At 34.6% G+C, this 16656-nt stretch overlaps 1 protein-coding gene across 1 annotated transcript in view; it reads left to right on the top strand.

Moving 5' to 3' along the window:
* Positions 1–16656, top strand: part of LOC113087626 (cadherin-22-like) — a gene marked incomplete at its 5' end in the record, with an annotated part of 64731 nt that overhangs the window by 24169 nt on the left and 23906 nt on the right. Inside the window, 3 exons of the mRNA XM_026255597.1 lie at positions 2290–2477; positions 3729–3985; positions 8663–8799. Of these exons, the coding sequence (XP_026111382.1) occupies positions 2290–2477; positions 3729–3985; positions 8663–8799 (582 nt within the window). The remainder of the gene's footprint in view (positions 1–2289; positions 2478–3728; positions 3986–8662; positions 8800–16656) is intronic.

Below are 16656 nucleotides of genomic sequence, written 5' to 3'. Positions count from 1 at the left end.
TGAGTGTGAACGCCACTAAACCTCTGCTGTCAGTTCTGAATGTCTATCAAACAACCGTCAGTCATATGTGTTCGGTCAGTAACATCAAAGTTCAGTCAAAATCCGTCAGCCTTCAAACTCCAAATTATTCCACTGTCTGAAAGAACCTTTTTGGATGAGATTTCTTTTGATTAGAAATTCTGTAGTATAGCATGTGTACAGTAAGGGTTGATTTTATTAGAGTTAAGAAAATGTGATTTAATTGAATCTGAATTTTATTTTATTATTTTATTTAAAAGTCTCTAATGTGCTTTTATGGAAGGCTCCATTTTTATGATGAAAAATACGGTAAAAAGAGTGAAATATTATAACAATTTAAAATAAATTAAATATATAGTGTAATTTAAATGTAATTTATTCCTGTGATGCTCCGCTGTATTTTCAGCATCGTTCCTCCAATCTTCAAGTGTCACATGATCTTCAGAAATAATTATAATATACTGATTCGTAGAACCACATTTTACTTTAAAATGCATATGAAATATCATGAGCTCACGTTTATACGTTTCATATTAAAACATTTGAAAACAAATGCCACTAATGATTCAAATGAATCATTCCGTTGAGTTTTGAACTGATTCATTAGAACGAATGATTCACAGACACATTCTGAACATTTCTTTAAATAATCTTCGAATCAGGCTGACTTGTGTTTACGAGAGCATCACATATCATCTCTTAACCTCAGTGCTCGTGCTACGTCCGTCTAGAAAGATTTATACACAATCATTAAGAATTGATTTCTCTGTGGAGAAAATGAATGGCCTGTTTACATCCACGAGTCGATTTAATTCGAAGCTGTTTCAACAGGAACGCAACACAATGTCAAACCTCGCTTTAATAAGCACCCTGGCCTTACATAATGTACAGTCTGTAATATATGTCATGTAGGCAATATGCCTGAGTGCAGTGTGTGTCATAACGGAGAATAAAGATTTCAGTTGGGCCCACAATACAAAAAGCAGCTTAATGAATTAGAGGCTAGAGCAAAACTGGCATAAATGAGGCTTTTGTGGAGAATGAGAAGGGGAAAAAAAGAGGAGAGAGTCATCGAAATATAGAGAAAAACAGACATCAGGGCATGTAAGACAGTATTACAGCGAGTCTCTTTGCTGTAATAAAGCTAATGCTGTTTTCCTCTGGAGGAAATGGAAAGGGAGGATGGAAGAACAACAGAAAAGAGAACATAATATCCCAATGTGTTTCATTGCTCTTTATACAGTGTGGCTGCAAACACACACACACACACACACACACACACACGGGTCCGGCTTCCAGACATGAAGTGTATTAAAGCATTGGCCTCGTGCTCCGCTCTGATTTGAACAATGAGACAAAGTGCTTTGTATTTGTCTGAGCCTGTGATGTGTATTACAAGTCAAACACATGCAAACTGACTACAGAGTAAGATCTGTCTGACATGATGCATGAAAATAATCAAATGCATATCTATATCCATTGAAATATAATATTATATAACTCAAGATAATCAGACACTTTGATATGCACCAAATTCTGCACATTACGTTGTTCAAAAGTGTCAATAAATACATTTATAATGTTAAAGATTTAGGTTTCAAGTAAATGCTGCTTCTGTGCATCAAAGAATCCTTTTTCTTTTTTTTTTCACACGACAAAATATGAAACAGCACAACGGTTTCCTGCATGAATAATAATCAGAAATGTTCCTTCGGCAGAAAATCCACATATTATTCTGAAGATCATGTGACACTGAAGACTGGAGGAATAAATTATATTTGACAATAAATTCACATAGAAATCTGTTATATTAAATTGCAATAAAATTGTCATGTGTTTGCTGTATTTTTAATCAAATAAATGCAGTCTTGATGAGCATAAGAATTACATTGCTATGCACTGTTTTGTTTGTGCATATAAAACGAATAGGATATATTTACATATAGACATTTAGCAGAACCTTTTATCCAAATCGATTTAAAAATGAGGACAACAGAAGCAATCAAAATCAACAAAAAAGCAATTATATGCAAGTGCTATAATAAGCCTCAGTTAGGATATTTAGTGAAAAATGGTGCAATGCTTTTAAGGCATCCAGAGCAAATACACACATACCAAGAAACTAAATATTTCATAGTATGTATATTTATTATCATCAAAGGTTTTGTTCTTTTACTGTATTCCCCAGTCCTGATAAGCATGCATTCTCTCCACAGTGTGTCAACATGAATGGAAGCCGTAGTAAAATATCATCCTCTCTTTCGCTCACAGAGATGTATCAGTTCTCGGTCTCGGAGGATGCGGCCGTTGGGACGTCGATCGGCCGGGTGATCGCGACAGATGCAGACATGGGCGAGAATACGGATATGAGTTACCTGATCAAAGACGAGGAGGGTGGAGAGCTGTTCAGAGTCTCCACTGATGGAGATACACAAGAGGCCATCATCACCATCAAAAAGGTAGATTAAAGACATGTCACGCTCTGAAGGTCATCCTGCCCTTCACATGTGACCGAATGATGTAGTTTGTTGATAGCTAGTGATTTTTAAACATCAAGTAGTGATTCAATACAGCACCCAAATGTGTGTGTGTGTGTGTGTGTGTGTGTATATGATGCATCAAATACAAAAAGCAAAACAAATGTGTGTGTATATATATGATGCATCAAATGAAAAAAAAGTGTGTGTATATATATGATGCATCAAATGCAAAAAAAAAATTGTGTGTGTGTATATATATATATATGATGCATCAAATGCAAAAAAGTGTGTGTATATATATGATGCATCAAATGCAAAAAAAAATTGTGTGTGTTTATATATATATATATATGATGCATCAAATGCAAAAAAAGTGTGTGTATATATATGATGCATCAAATGCAAAAAAATGTGTGTGTTTATATATGATGCATCAAATGCAAAAAAAATTGTGTGTGTGTATATATATATGATGCATCAAATGCAAAAAAAGTGTGTGTGTATATATATGATGCATCAAATGCAAAAAAGTGTGTGTGTGTATATATATTATGCATCAAATGCAAAAAAAAAGTGTGTGTATATATGATGCATCAAATGCAAAAAAGTGTGTGTGTGTGTATATATATTATGCATCAAATGCAAAAAAAAAAGTGTGTATATATATGATGCATCAAATGCAATGATGCATGGCTGAGCCTGCGATATGAAAAATCTATGTTTTATTAAAGCAAAATGTTTATTGAATTTGAGGCATCAGGCTTTTATGCCTTGTATAGTATGTAAAACAATTTTTGTAACAGTAAAAATTCACTTAAATATCAGTGGTCGCTCTATATTTCCAATAATATGTCTCAGTAAAATGAGACTGCAAATGATGCAATCATATAACACAGTGATTGAGAGCTGGAGAAATAAAGGCTCCTCAGAAGATGTGAGATGTTCTGGAGGCTTCTGAAGATCATTCCTCCGCTGAGGAACAGTGAAACAAACGCTCCTCAAAAGATCCTGAGGATCAGATTTGAGACTCTAAAACATGATTGATGGAGAATCAAGTAAAGTTGAGCTGAGTTCATCTGGAGACATTACTGACCTTATTCTGACCTTTACTTGACAACAAAGAGACACGTGAAGCTCCAGCTGAAGCTGGATATGTGTACAATTAATGTGTAACATTTAGAGCCTTAGAAAGTGTGTCTTTATAGTTTCTAAATGTCTCTTTCCTTGCAGCCTCTAGACTTTGAGAACAAGCGCTCTCATAATGTGGTGGTCGAGGCTGTGAACAAACACGTGGACCCTCGTTTCGTGGATCTGGGCTCCTTCCGGGACCAGACCATCGTTCGGGTCAGTGTGACGGATGTGGACGAGCCTCCCATCTTCATCCCTTCGATCGGCACCATCATGGAGGTTCAGGAAGACGCTCGCCTGGGAGCACTGGTCGGGATTGTGACCGCCAGAGACCCGGATATGGATAACGTTCCCATCAGGTACAGTACAGTCCATAATGAACCAGACAACTGAATGTACACAAGTATCATCATTTAGGGATTTCATTTGGAAATACAAAATGTGTCATGAATGCTGTTTTATGTTGAATGTAAGGTCAGCGCTGTGATGGGATGTTGTTTCAGGAACATTTCCTACTTGTACATTTAACGGCATTTTGCATGTTTTAAAATGTTTTGGTATAATATACGCTTCTGTTGAGTTTTGCGATTACTGTTAAGTTTTATTATTTTCATTTTATTACAAAAATAGAGTTTGCAGTACAAAATGCTCTTAGATTTTCTGTGTCCAACATGTTTGTGTGTCTATATAAAAAAGATATGATGGACTTCACATGATACTAACTAACTAACTAACTAGCTAACTAGCTAGCTAACTAGCTAACTAGCTAACTAGCTAACTAGCTAACTAACTAACTAACTAACTAACTAACTAACTAACTAACTAGCTAACTACCCAACTAGCTAACTAACTAACTACCTTACTAGCTAACTAACTAACTAGCTAACTAACTAGCTAACTAACTAACTAACTAACTAACTAACTAACTAACTAACTAACTAACTAACTAGCTAACTAACTAACTAACTACCCAACTAGCTAACTAACTAACTAACTAACTAACTAGCTTACTACCTTACTAGCTAACTAGCTAACTAACTAACTAGCTAACTAACTAACTAACTAACTAACTAACTATGTTAAATAAATAAATAAATAAATAAATAAATAAATAAATAATTATTCTGCATCAAATTCTGCTTCTAATTATTTTTCTTTTTAATATAAGTTTTAGTATTTTTGTTGTGCTTATATATGTGTGTGTGTTCATTTATTACTATTATTTATATACTTGTTTATTTATATAATGTAGAGCTATTGTGATAATTTCTGAACGAAAGAAACACATACTAGTTATTTCATTTATATACGTTTAAAGAATGCATAGCTATTATTATTATTATTATTATTATTATTATTATTTTGTATTATTCTTAGTAATTTTGTCACGTTTCTGTTATTTTTATTAGTTTTTTAAAGAAAGGAAGAAAGAAAAAAAGAGAAATTGAAAAGAGAAAGAAATCCTTTATTCAGCAAGGTTGCATTACATTAATCAAAAGTGTCAGTAAAAGCATTTATATGACATTAAGCAATGCAACAGTTTTCATCATCATAATAATACGAACTATTATTTGAGCAGAAAATCAACACATTCGGATGATATGTGTATAAATCACGTTATAGAAAGACTGCAGAACTTTAGGCCTGAAATATTTAGCAGTAATATGCCCAGACATTTCTAGAAAAATTGTTGCATGGGCAAAACTTTGTTGCACAACTCTGCAGCTATAGATCTTACACGGGCTTTGAATTTAAATACATCATTACGCTTGGCAGCGACGGTGCTTTATCAGCTATTTAATCACAATACACAACTACAGTGACTGTGAGCCTCAATGAGATGAAGTGAAAAGGCAAAACAGTTTGTTTATGTGTGTATTTGGGCATTTGTGTGTGTGTTCACGCTGGCCACAGTCCACTTCTTCTTAGTTTAGACAAGGATCAATTTCCTCCATTGAGAAGCCTATTACTAGAGATATATATCGAGTCATGGAAGCGTAACAAAGTGTGGCTCTTGGAATGTGCTCCCATTACGCTATGGGCATCTTGGCACGCACAGTTAACAACCTGCCATCCTTCTTTACAAAACACACACACACACACATGCGTGCCGTCCAGAAAAGCCTCTTCACCTCCAGGCCTTGGGAAGCATGTCAAATGTCTGCTCGATCGCAAAAACTTTCTGTCTGCCGTTGTGTAGTCTTGCGTGTCCAGGACTGTGACTCCAGGCATAAAGTCTGGTTCACACTGCGGCTCATTCTGGCCAGGAACCGCACGATTATTTGGGAAGAGACAGCGTGACTGACATGTGAAGTGATCGAGCACGGTTTGTTTTTATATGCCTTTAAGGGGCATGTTTATCAGAAATAGATTATACTGCAATACTCTGGTATGGAGAAGCACTCGATAATCGTGAGAGATAAAGATGCATAGTGCATGGTTTTCAGGTATAAGAATTTATTTTTTTATTTTTTTGTTATAATTTTTCAATCATTCATAGTGAAGTGCAAAATAGATTTTCATGAATTTTCAGATTTGAAGATAGATTCGACATGGGATAAAAAACAAAGAAAACAGCATCACTGCTTTTGTTTTACATTTATATTGCCAAAATTATAATTATATAAATATAGCTATAAACTTTAGCTGTAACTTGAAATGAAATGTAAATGTAAATCTAAATATATTTATGTATTATTGTATATTTGTTGTAATTTCTGTTTTTCAGTGTTGTTTTAGTATTATTTAATTTTATACTACTACATACTTGAATACTATAGTATTTATTCATATTTAAAATTTTTATTTCATAGTTATATTTTCAGTAATTTTGTGCTTTTTGACAATTTTAGTATTTTTTCATAAATATCATTTATTTTATTTTTAGATTTTGCCAAGACAACTTTTTAAATGTAATAGTTAATATCAACATTTTTAGACATTATTTAATCCAAGTTTTAGCTAACAATAACCACATTGTTTTAAATGGTCATGAAATAATTTTCTTTCAGAGCTGTAGATCCATCTTGCAAAGGCACAAATTAAGGCCCGCTTTTCAATATTTGATGACACTAACTGTTAATCTTTGGCAGTGATATTTTTAGTTTATTTTTCGGTCGGAGTGATAAAGACCCCTTTGTGAGTCAATCAAATTAGAGTGTGTTAGAAAAATAATTATATTGTATATAACTTGCATCAGACGGTCAGTGATTGGACCGTGGTTGCATCGTCTGAATTGCGTAGCGAACCCTGGCCATTATCAAAGACACCCACCCTGCATTTCAGTCACGCAATTCGACTTCCTGATAGAGCTTTTTATTCTCCAGAGCCATCAGCGCACTGAAATATGATTTACTCATTGCCGCGGCTCAAAGGTGACGCACAAGGGAAGTAAAAGGCTTTTGGTGGCCCTATAGTCTCTCTCTCACACATACACATAGCCTTTGCAAATTACCTCCATTAAAAATGCATGAGGCTGTGCTCAAAGTGCTCCAGGTGTTATAAAGCACAGTGACGAGGCAGGAGACTGGTTGGCTGGCACATGTCGGCGTATGGCGTAGAGCCCATGCCCATCAGTACCACTTTAATCATCTACATTGGACTCTACTAGCAAACATAGGCTTTGCCCAGAGCCCCATCACTCTCTCCTTCGCCCGTACCACCCAATACCAGCGGGACAGCGGGCGGATGAAGCCCTCGGAGAGCACTATACCTGCTGGAGAAACACACTCCTGCTGTTTGGACAGGAAATATGTGTTTGTTTTCCTTCAGCGGTGGCTTTTTATGAGCTCCAAGAGAGACATTGATACCTGCGCCACATTCAGATCTCCATTTTTTTTAGACACGGCAAGAAATGTTTTTGTCAAGTAAAACAGCTAAACATTCTTGAATCAAGAAACATTAATCTATCAAGGGACTTTATGCTTAAATATCTTAAATATCAAATATGTGTCGATCTGTTTCCCTTTGAATACAGTTTATATTTCTTATGCCATTAGCAGATTTTTCTTGTTTTGAGTACAAGCTCACATTAAGGAGTAGTTCACCCAAAAATACACATTTGCATTCCATCACTGCCTCCGTAATGGAGGCTCTGCAGTGAATGGGTGCCGTCAGAATGAGTCCAAACAGTCCAAGCAATCCACAGCACTCCAGTCCATCATTTAACATCTTAAGAAGCCAAAAGAAACAAAACAAATCCATCTTTAATGCATTTTTAACTTAAAACAAAAGAGTCTATAATCTATAATAATTCCTCCAGTGAAAAAGTGTTCTGGTCTGAATAAGGAGAGAAATCTGCATGAATACTAGATGGTTGTACAAGAATTTGTTTTTGTTTATTTGTTTATGAAGAACATCTTTGAATGCAGCTGTGCATTAACACATGCAGAACAACTCAAGGCTTTTTTAAACCAATGCACACTGGACAATTAAAAGCCAATAAGAGTAATGTAGCTGAGAAATCTTTTCCAAGGCCAGAATTCAGGATCTTCTGCACCTCGACGTTAATAGCTTCATTTCTTCCATCTCCCTTTGGGCAGTTTAACTTTTTCCAAAGCTCCGTCTCAACCTATTGGCACAGAGTAATAAGCACAAGGTAAAATAAGAAGTGAATTAATTCATATGAATTTATATTCCACATAAAGTCTAAACCTGCGGAAGCTGACATTAAACCCGCAAGGGTCCTAGAAAGGAAGCGAGTGTGACGAGTCAAAACTTCATCTCTCTGTCAGTGCTGTTTGTATTCCACATGGTATGAAAATATATTTTGCTTTATCAAAGCACCTTATGAAATATTAATCGTTTGTTTGGAGAGGGCGATTGAAGGACTGACTCAAGTTCATCCTCACAATCCGTGACTAGAAGTTAATGCAATTCAATTATGACGATTTTATTTTCAGTTTCAATCTCAGTCTCTTCATGTGCTTTTTAGTGCTTGACCGTCCCACTGCACTGTTTTATGAGAAAGGGCATTAAAAAGAATAAAAAGTCAGATTTTTCTGTCTCTTTAAACCTTATTTGTGCTTTAATCCCAGGTTCTCTATAGACCAGAGCACAGACCAGGAGCAGATCTTTAACATCGATCCTGTAACAGGCGCCATCACTTTGGGAAAGATCCTGGACCGGGAAACTGCCGGCTGGCACAACATCACGGTCACCGCTGTGGAAGCAGGTACAAACCCTGTTCACTGCACTCCATCAGTCGCAAACCAGTTTCAGTCAAGTGGCCCAAATTCTGTGCAACTAAATTAGAGACTCAATTCCCTTAAAGTCAAAACAGAGGGATGGTTTTCAGTTTAATGTGATGTCTGCATGAAGTATTATGCGTTAATTCTGAGATAATGAACCTATGGAAAGTTACTGTGTTTATATAAAACAGGAAATACCAAATATCCCCAGTTATTTACATTGTTTTTGCATAACAGATTGATGCAGAAATCAGTTTAACTCCTGTTATGTCCTAAAAGACATTTAGATAATATGGTGTTAATTTGCAAAAAAAAAAAAAAAAACATTGCTTGTACATCTCATTATCAAATCTTTTTATCAACTTGTTTTATTTCAAATAGCACCGATCTTGTATTTCTTCATCTTAGGCCTTGTTGATCTGAGCTCATGCATCGCAGAAAAAAAATAAATAAAAATAAATAAATATATAAAGCATTTTTTGCAATATTCATTTCAAAACTGAGATGCATGGAAATTTAAAACCTGTGCTAACTGAAAGAAACCAAGTGCATAAAAAAATACTATTGTTTGGTAATATTAAACTGTATTAAAATTGTGTATATATTTTAAAGCTTTTTTTTTTTTTGGTGTCATTTTTGACTGGGAACCCCACAGGTATAACAGAAAAAAGGAATACTGAAATGATACAGTTTTTGAGGGACTGTGTGAGCAAAACACAGCTGTAGTCAAGTGCTATAAACATGAGTACAATGCTTTTCAAGTATATTGACACATTAAAAATGTCTGAATGTCATTACATTAAAAAAACAAAACCTAAGCGAGTTAACATAATGCTAAACCTTTCATGCATTTATATATGTCCAAATAATTTCTGGGGTCGGTGCATATGTTTTAGAGCATATTTCTAATCTAGTAATGCGACATGTGCAACCTTTCTGAACATTAAAGGAGTCATTAAATGCCCAGTACACTGCTGTGATTGGCTAACATCTTTGCATATGATATCAGCATTACATGTGGAGCTCTCGAAAACCATCAATATTAACTAATTGTGAAAAGTGTTGATTTCATATATATATACAGTATATAGGTTGCAGTGCTGCAATAGCCAAACGCAGTCATATCTACTGACGTGTGATGCAATGATCAAATACTTCCATCATAACAGTGAAAAAACAATGTAAATAATTCAGAAACTTGTTGAGCAGTTAACTTTCACTGATGCAAAATTCTGTAAAAATACATTAAACACTTACATATTACACCGATCAGAGCTCATCAGATGCAGTTTCAGATTTGATGCACCTCAGGGTTAGTTTATAAAGTTTGCAACATATTTGCCTTGATTACACCCAACGATGATGATGCATGTTAAGAAGCACGTCAAGGATTATTGGTGAAGTCACACTCATGCCGATTTCAAATCCAGGTCTTTTCAGGAAAATAGAAAAGAATAGTTAATATTTTAAAGTTGGAAGTTAGTTTTGATTTCTGAAACTTGCAGCAAACCTCTAAAATGTGTCAAGAACATTTTGTCTTTCCGTTTCGTAACCCCTTTGACCCTTACGCTTTAACATTCAGATCCCAATTCTGGAGTCTTAAACGATTTGTTTTTCTCAAGACATATGATCGCTCTTTCTGAGAGTTGCATCACAGCTTGGGTTTTAGTTGGAATGTGTTCAATCTCAATCGCAGACACAAATACCAGGGTTTTGCTGCAAGATAAAGTCCTTTTTTCCAGAAAAGAAGAAGTAGTTTAGCAAAGTCAACGGCTTAATCAGAAAACATGGGATCTGGAGTCGCTGGGCAATGAGGCGTCGAGTGGCCAGTTTGGAAACGCTTTCCATAATTCCCTCGTACATCCGTATTTTAAAATTTCACACTCCACTCAAGAGTGTAATGAGTGTTCATCGAAGAGTTACGTCTGCAGATCGATGTGCGGCGAGAGTTTCACACGCCATTGCTGGAGATATTAGTAAATATGATATTTCAGACAAAATCTGCTCATGCACAGAACGCAGTTGCCTCAGTTGGCTGGGAATAAATACAATTTCAATCTTTTCAAGGCTGTTGGTTTAGTCCTCTACTAAAGCAGGCGTGACAAACGTCTACCGATCGCGCCGTGCTCCAGCGCTAGAAGTCGACTCGAGGACATGGGATTTTCTTTACTGTCCAGAAGGAGTTATCAGCTTGGCTTCTTTGCGAAGTCTTGGCACGATGCTTCCAGACTGGAGTTTTACTGTCAGAAAGTCTGGCAGGCCGTCGGCTCGCCGCAGAATCCTATCTGCTGAAGAAGAGTGACATATAATTTTTGTGCGTTTGATAGGCTGTATGATATCAAACTGCAGACAGTCTCTCTCTCTCTCGCGCTTACTCGCTTCGTCTTTTTCAGGTGATAAATAGAGGAAAAACCATCATGTCTTGCCCTAAGGGTAAAGAGATACTATGAACACAGTTGTGTCTTTATCTCGACAGAAAGGACAAAAATAACTGCACTGCACTCTCTCTGGATTTTGACCCCATCAAGGCTCATGCCCTTTCCGGCCATTAGAAATGCAGAAGGGTTTATATGTAACAAAAAATGACATTTCTGTAATCACGGCCAATCTCCTTGCTTCCGTTTTTAATGAAAAGGCCAAAGCGAGTACGAACGGAGGAGCTCCAGTGGATTTTACCGCTGGTCGAGTTCAGCTTCTCAAGTGGCTTTAGCATTGGACGTCACATGGTAGCATTACGATTTATTTTCATTTTTTCTTGATTTGAATGCAAGTCTTTGACATCAAGGACAAAATGTAATGTATTTTCTCAATATATTGGTGAATTGAATTAAGCACGCAGCTTTATCATAAATCTAAATGTAGTTAAATGTATAATAACAGTCGGTGTATGAATGAGTGTGTGAATGGGTGAATGTGAGGCAAATTGTAAAGCGCTTTGGATGGCCATGTGGTCTGTTGAAAGCGCTATATAAATGCAGTCCATTTACCATTTTCCATTTAATAAAAAAAAAAAAAAAAAAAAAAAAAAAAATATATATATATATATACTCTTAGAAATATATTCTAATTATTAATGCTTCATTAATACTATTAATATTAATTATTAATACAATTAATATTCACTTCGGTAGAGTTAGAAGGAGGAATTTAATTCAAGATATAATCTCTGAAAACACATTTTAATATCTCATGCGGTTTTGCTTCTCTAAATAGTTTTTAATTTTAAGGATGCATCTTTTAAATTGAAAACCTAATTAAGAAAATGTTTTTATTATTATTTTTTTTATAGTACTTCAGTCAGTGTTTTATTTTTCTAAATGCAAATATATTACTAAAAACTAATTTAATTTACTAAAAACAATCTTCAAAAAAAGTGTTAAAGTCTTAACGTCATCTGCAAGTTTTATTTGGAAAATGACTTTATTAAGAATCTTTTTAATGGAAATTTTAAGAAAATGCTGGTGTTTTTATTGAAGTCCATTAGATATGATCTATCTTTTATCTTTGCAATTATATAACGAATAACAAATTAATTTATTCATTCTTCTATTGTAATTCAATTTTTTGTTGTTAGTTACTCTCAGATATTTAACATGACATGTTTCTGTTCAGTTTTCCAAATACAGTGCATTCAGTTTTAATGCATTGCACACAAGTCTGACTGTACTGGCCAGGGCTGTTTTATTGTTGAGGAGACAGATGCATGATTCACACATTTCATCTGCAGGGATGACCTGAGTTCACAGACATTTATTGCATCTGACATCGTCTGTCCGAGAGGCCGTGACGCAGTGAAAACAAAGCAGCAGTGCTTTTACTAGCAAAGTTAAATTTAGCCTCTTTTACACTATTTTAAATGAATCAAGCTCGTCCAGACTAGAAATTCACTTATTGCTTTCACGCCAAATTGCTGCTCTTGGATGTCTCTGATGTCTTCAGGCGTGGGTTGAGGACAGAGATATTGTTTTGTCAATTTGCACAACATTTGAAGCTCATTAGGCACGGTTAGTGCAACCGGGAGAGCTGATAAAACAAGACGAGTTGAATTTAATATTTAGGCCATAGGTCTGAGTCTGTGTCAGTTCTACTAATTCAGTGCCAACATCACGCAGGGAAGGTTTCGTCTGCTGCGCGTTACTCTCGCTGGAGCTCTCGTGAGTCAGAAATACACCAGAGGCAATCTGAACGCTCTTTTCTTTATTTTCTTCTGTTTTTATGAGACAAACATTCGACTGGGCTTGATGAATCATGCAAGATCGTTTAAACTTTCTTTAAATATGTTTTCTCACAACGTGTAGAGAAACTGATTTACAAAGTACCAACTCTGTAATTGTAAACTATTATGAAAGACTAAGAGGCTGCATTCAGTTTCATATTTTACATTTTAAACATATATGCAATGGCCTTACCAAAATAAATGTCAAAGCCCAGTGACTTGTACAGACATGAAGAAAATTTACTGGCCAGTATTTCTTTATTATTTTAAAAAATATATATTTTTACTTACAAAAGAAATGAAGAAAAGGTTACAAAAAAAAAAAAATATATATATATATATATATATATATATATATATATATATATATATATATATATATATATATTATTTGTAATTAATTTTTTTATTTATTTAAATCAGCACAAAATATTAAATATTACCACAATAAATATTTTATTTATTTATTTATTCATTTATTTATTTTAATTTAAATCAGACAATATATCTTGATTTATTATGCTATTTTATTTAATTTTATTTTATGATGCAAAGTTTTCATTCAGCGTAATATTTTATCTAGTATAGTCAGACATGCATGCTGTCACATCCAAGCTATTTAACACTGGTGCATTGACACGGTAATTAATTAGCAAAAAGTGTGGTCATATTGCACATCTTCATCTGATATAAAGAATCTATTATTGTGTTTTCATTTTTGATTTTGCTGTTTCTACCAGTGAGTGTTTACTTCAGTGTTATCTGCATGTTTGAGACAACGATCGTTGAGATAGCACTTCATAATCACCCCCCTGTCCTTTTGGATTTAACGTAGACTTCATTTCATTTCTGTGTAAGTCGTGTGCTGTGCTCCGCGACATGCTTTCAATCAGGATTGAGGAGCAGCTTTTCTAATATAGCACCTGACTGGTAATATGTCATGAAGATATGTGGTCGTCCAACATCTGCTGCATGGGCTGCTAACACAAGCCCTGCATCCTGTAATCTGCTCAAATCCCTTCTCTTCATATCGCAGACGCACATCGCTAGTTAAATATAGCTCTGATATCTGCTCTATATAAGCATAGAGAAAGTACTGCTGGATTTAGAGGAATAATACACTTGAAATCTGTTCCGTATGCATTGTTGCACATGATCCGAGCTTTGTGTTCTTATCCTGTTCTTGGTTTATTTTGGTGAATCTCATGAAAATGTGTCCAATGTTCTACAAAATCAGCACAGTATTGGGCAATACAGTAAATAATGGCTTGGTGAATTATTTGCCATTTAAATTGTTTGTTTTTTGTTTTGCAATGAATCTAAGATTTTTATTATATTATAGCTTTTCTCCTTTCAAAATGCATTCAGTATTCAGCTTCAGATTTTAAGATTTGATTTAAAATACATTTTATTTTAATTTTTAAACCAGAACAATATCAGGCAATATATAAACGCTACCACAATTAATACTTTGCAGTATTTATTTGTTGCATTTATTTATTTATTTGGTTTTTGTTTGTTTGTCTTTTTTAATTTTAGAGATTTCTTTTATATTTTCTCAATTAAAAAAATCATCATTAATTTATTTTCAGCTTTAAAATACTTGATTTATTTATATATATATATATACACTGTAGTAAATAATCCTTCAAAAAAAAAAATACTTTGCAATTAAATTTTTTTGTTTGTTTATTTTCTGTGTTAGTTATTATATATAAATAATATATGATTTTTCTTTCTTTCTTTTGAATTTAGGGAGAATATATTTGGTTTACAGATATGTTTGTGTTTTTCAATGCATAGTCAGACAGAAGAAAATGTATATTTAGATTAGACCTTGCTAATTTACATAAGCTACATCACATCACATGTGTGCACTACTGTACATCCCCGTAAATAAACACAAGCAGAACAGCACCCTGTGTTGATTAGGAAAGGGTAATTATGTCTCATTACAATTAAAATAGTGGCCCACTCTGTGGCCTGCTGTGGTGTTAAGAAGCATCTCTTATGGAAATTAAAACATTTCTAATGAAATAATGAAGCACAGAAATGAGCTCAGGATCAGTCGCCTCCAACGCTGAGAGCATTTTTAATTACCTGATAATTTTACTTATATGAACTCATTATGTACATGTTTTCCAATAATATTTCCATTTTATTCTAGCTTAACAAGGCTATGATCAAAATGATATTGCAGCCCAATATTGAATCCATTTTTCTGTTTTTATGTCATTACGTCAGTCTCAAACGGTGAGCTCTCATTACTATTTTGTTTCTGTGTATAGTCTTGTTTGTCTTCATTAAGAAGATGAGTTGCTAATTGTTCATTTCCTCAACACTGAGGAAACTGTCTTCCTGATGAATTCACTGCTGAGAGTCATTTTTAATTAGTTTTTTATATTATTTGATGGTGTTAATGTCTGAATAAGGGAGGTCTGAAGGCCTGAATCCAAACGCTCCTCATCTGCAGCACAAAATGCTGTTGTGCTGGTCAGTCTCTGTCACACATACATGATGAAGTTGAGATGCTGGCTTTAAAATCCAAGCAAAATACAGTGCAATCTAACGAGTCAAAAGCACAGCGTTTGGTTTGGTTTGCTCTTGTCTGCCACTCACAGATGTGGCCTGTGTAAACTCTGCTGTCGTCATGACGACCGGTGCATGTGTTCAGAGAATTCCTTCTTTCAAATGTTACATTCTGTGTGTGACACATTGTTTCCTGTGATTGGAATTCTATTGTGAACACTGATCTATCTATCTATCTATCTATCTATCTATCTATCTATCTATCTATCTATCTGTCTGTCTGTCTGTCTGTCTGTCTGTCTGTCTGTCTGTCTGTCTATCTATCTATCTATCTATCTATCTATCTATCTATCTATCTATCTATCTATTTATCTATCTATCTATCGTTCTGTCTGTCTGTCTGTCTGTCTGTCTGTCTATCTATCTATCTATCTATCGTTCTGTCTGTCTGTCTGTCTGTCTGTCTGTCTGTCTATCTATCTATCGTTCTGTCGTTCTGTCGTTCTGTCGTTCTGTCTGTCTGTCTGTCTATCTATCTATCTATCTATCTATCTATCTATCTATCTATCTATCTATCTATCTGTCTGTCTGTCTGTCTGTCTGTCTATCTATCTATCTATCTATCTATCTATCTATCTATCTATCTATCTATCTATCTATTGTTCTGTCTGTCTGTCTGTCTGTCTGTCTGTCTGTCTGTCTATCTATCTATCTATCTATCTATCTATCTATCTATCTATCTATCTATCTATCTATCTATCTATCTATCTATCTATCGTTCTGTCTGTCTGTCTGTCTGTCTGTCTGTCTGTCTGTCTGTCTGTCTATCTATCTATCTATCTATCTATCTATCTATCTATCTATCTATCGTTCTGTCTGTCTGTCTATCTATCTATCTATCTATCTATCTATCTATCTATCTATCTATCTATCTATCTATCTATCTATCTATCTATCTATCTATCTATCTATCTATCTATCTATCTATCTATCTATCTATCTATCTATCGTTCTGTCTGTCTGTCTGTCTGTCTGTCTGTCTGTCTGTCTATCTATCTATCTATCTATCTATCTGTCTGTCTGTCTGTCTGTCTGT

Source organism: Carassius auratus, unplaced genomic scaffold, assembly GCF_003368295.1.
Source record: "Carassius auratus strain Wakin unplaced genomic scaffold, ASM336829v1 scaf_tig00044914, whole genome shotgun sequence".
NCBI lineage: Eukaryota > Metazoa > Chordata > Actinopteri > Cypriniformes > Cyprinidae > Carassius > Carassius auratus.
The sequence above is the reverse complement of the archived record's forward strand: the minus strand, read 5'-3'. Positions and strand labels throughout refer to the sequence as shown.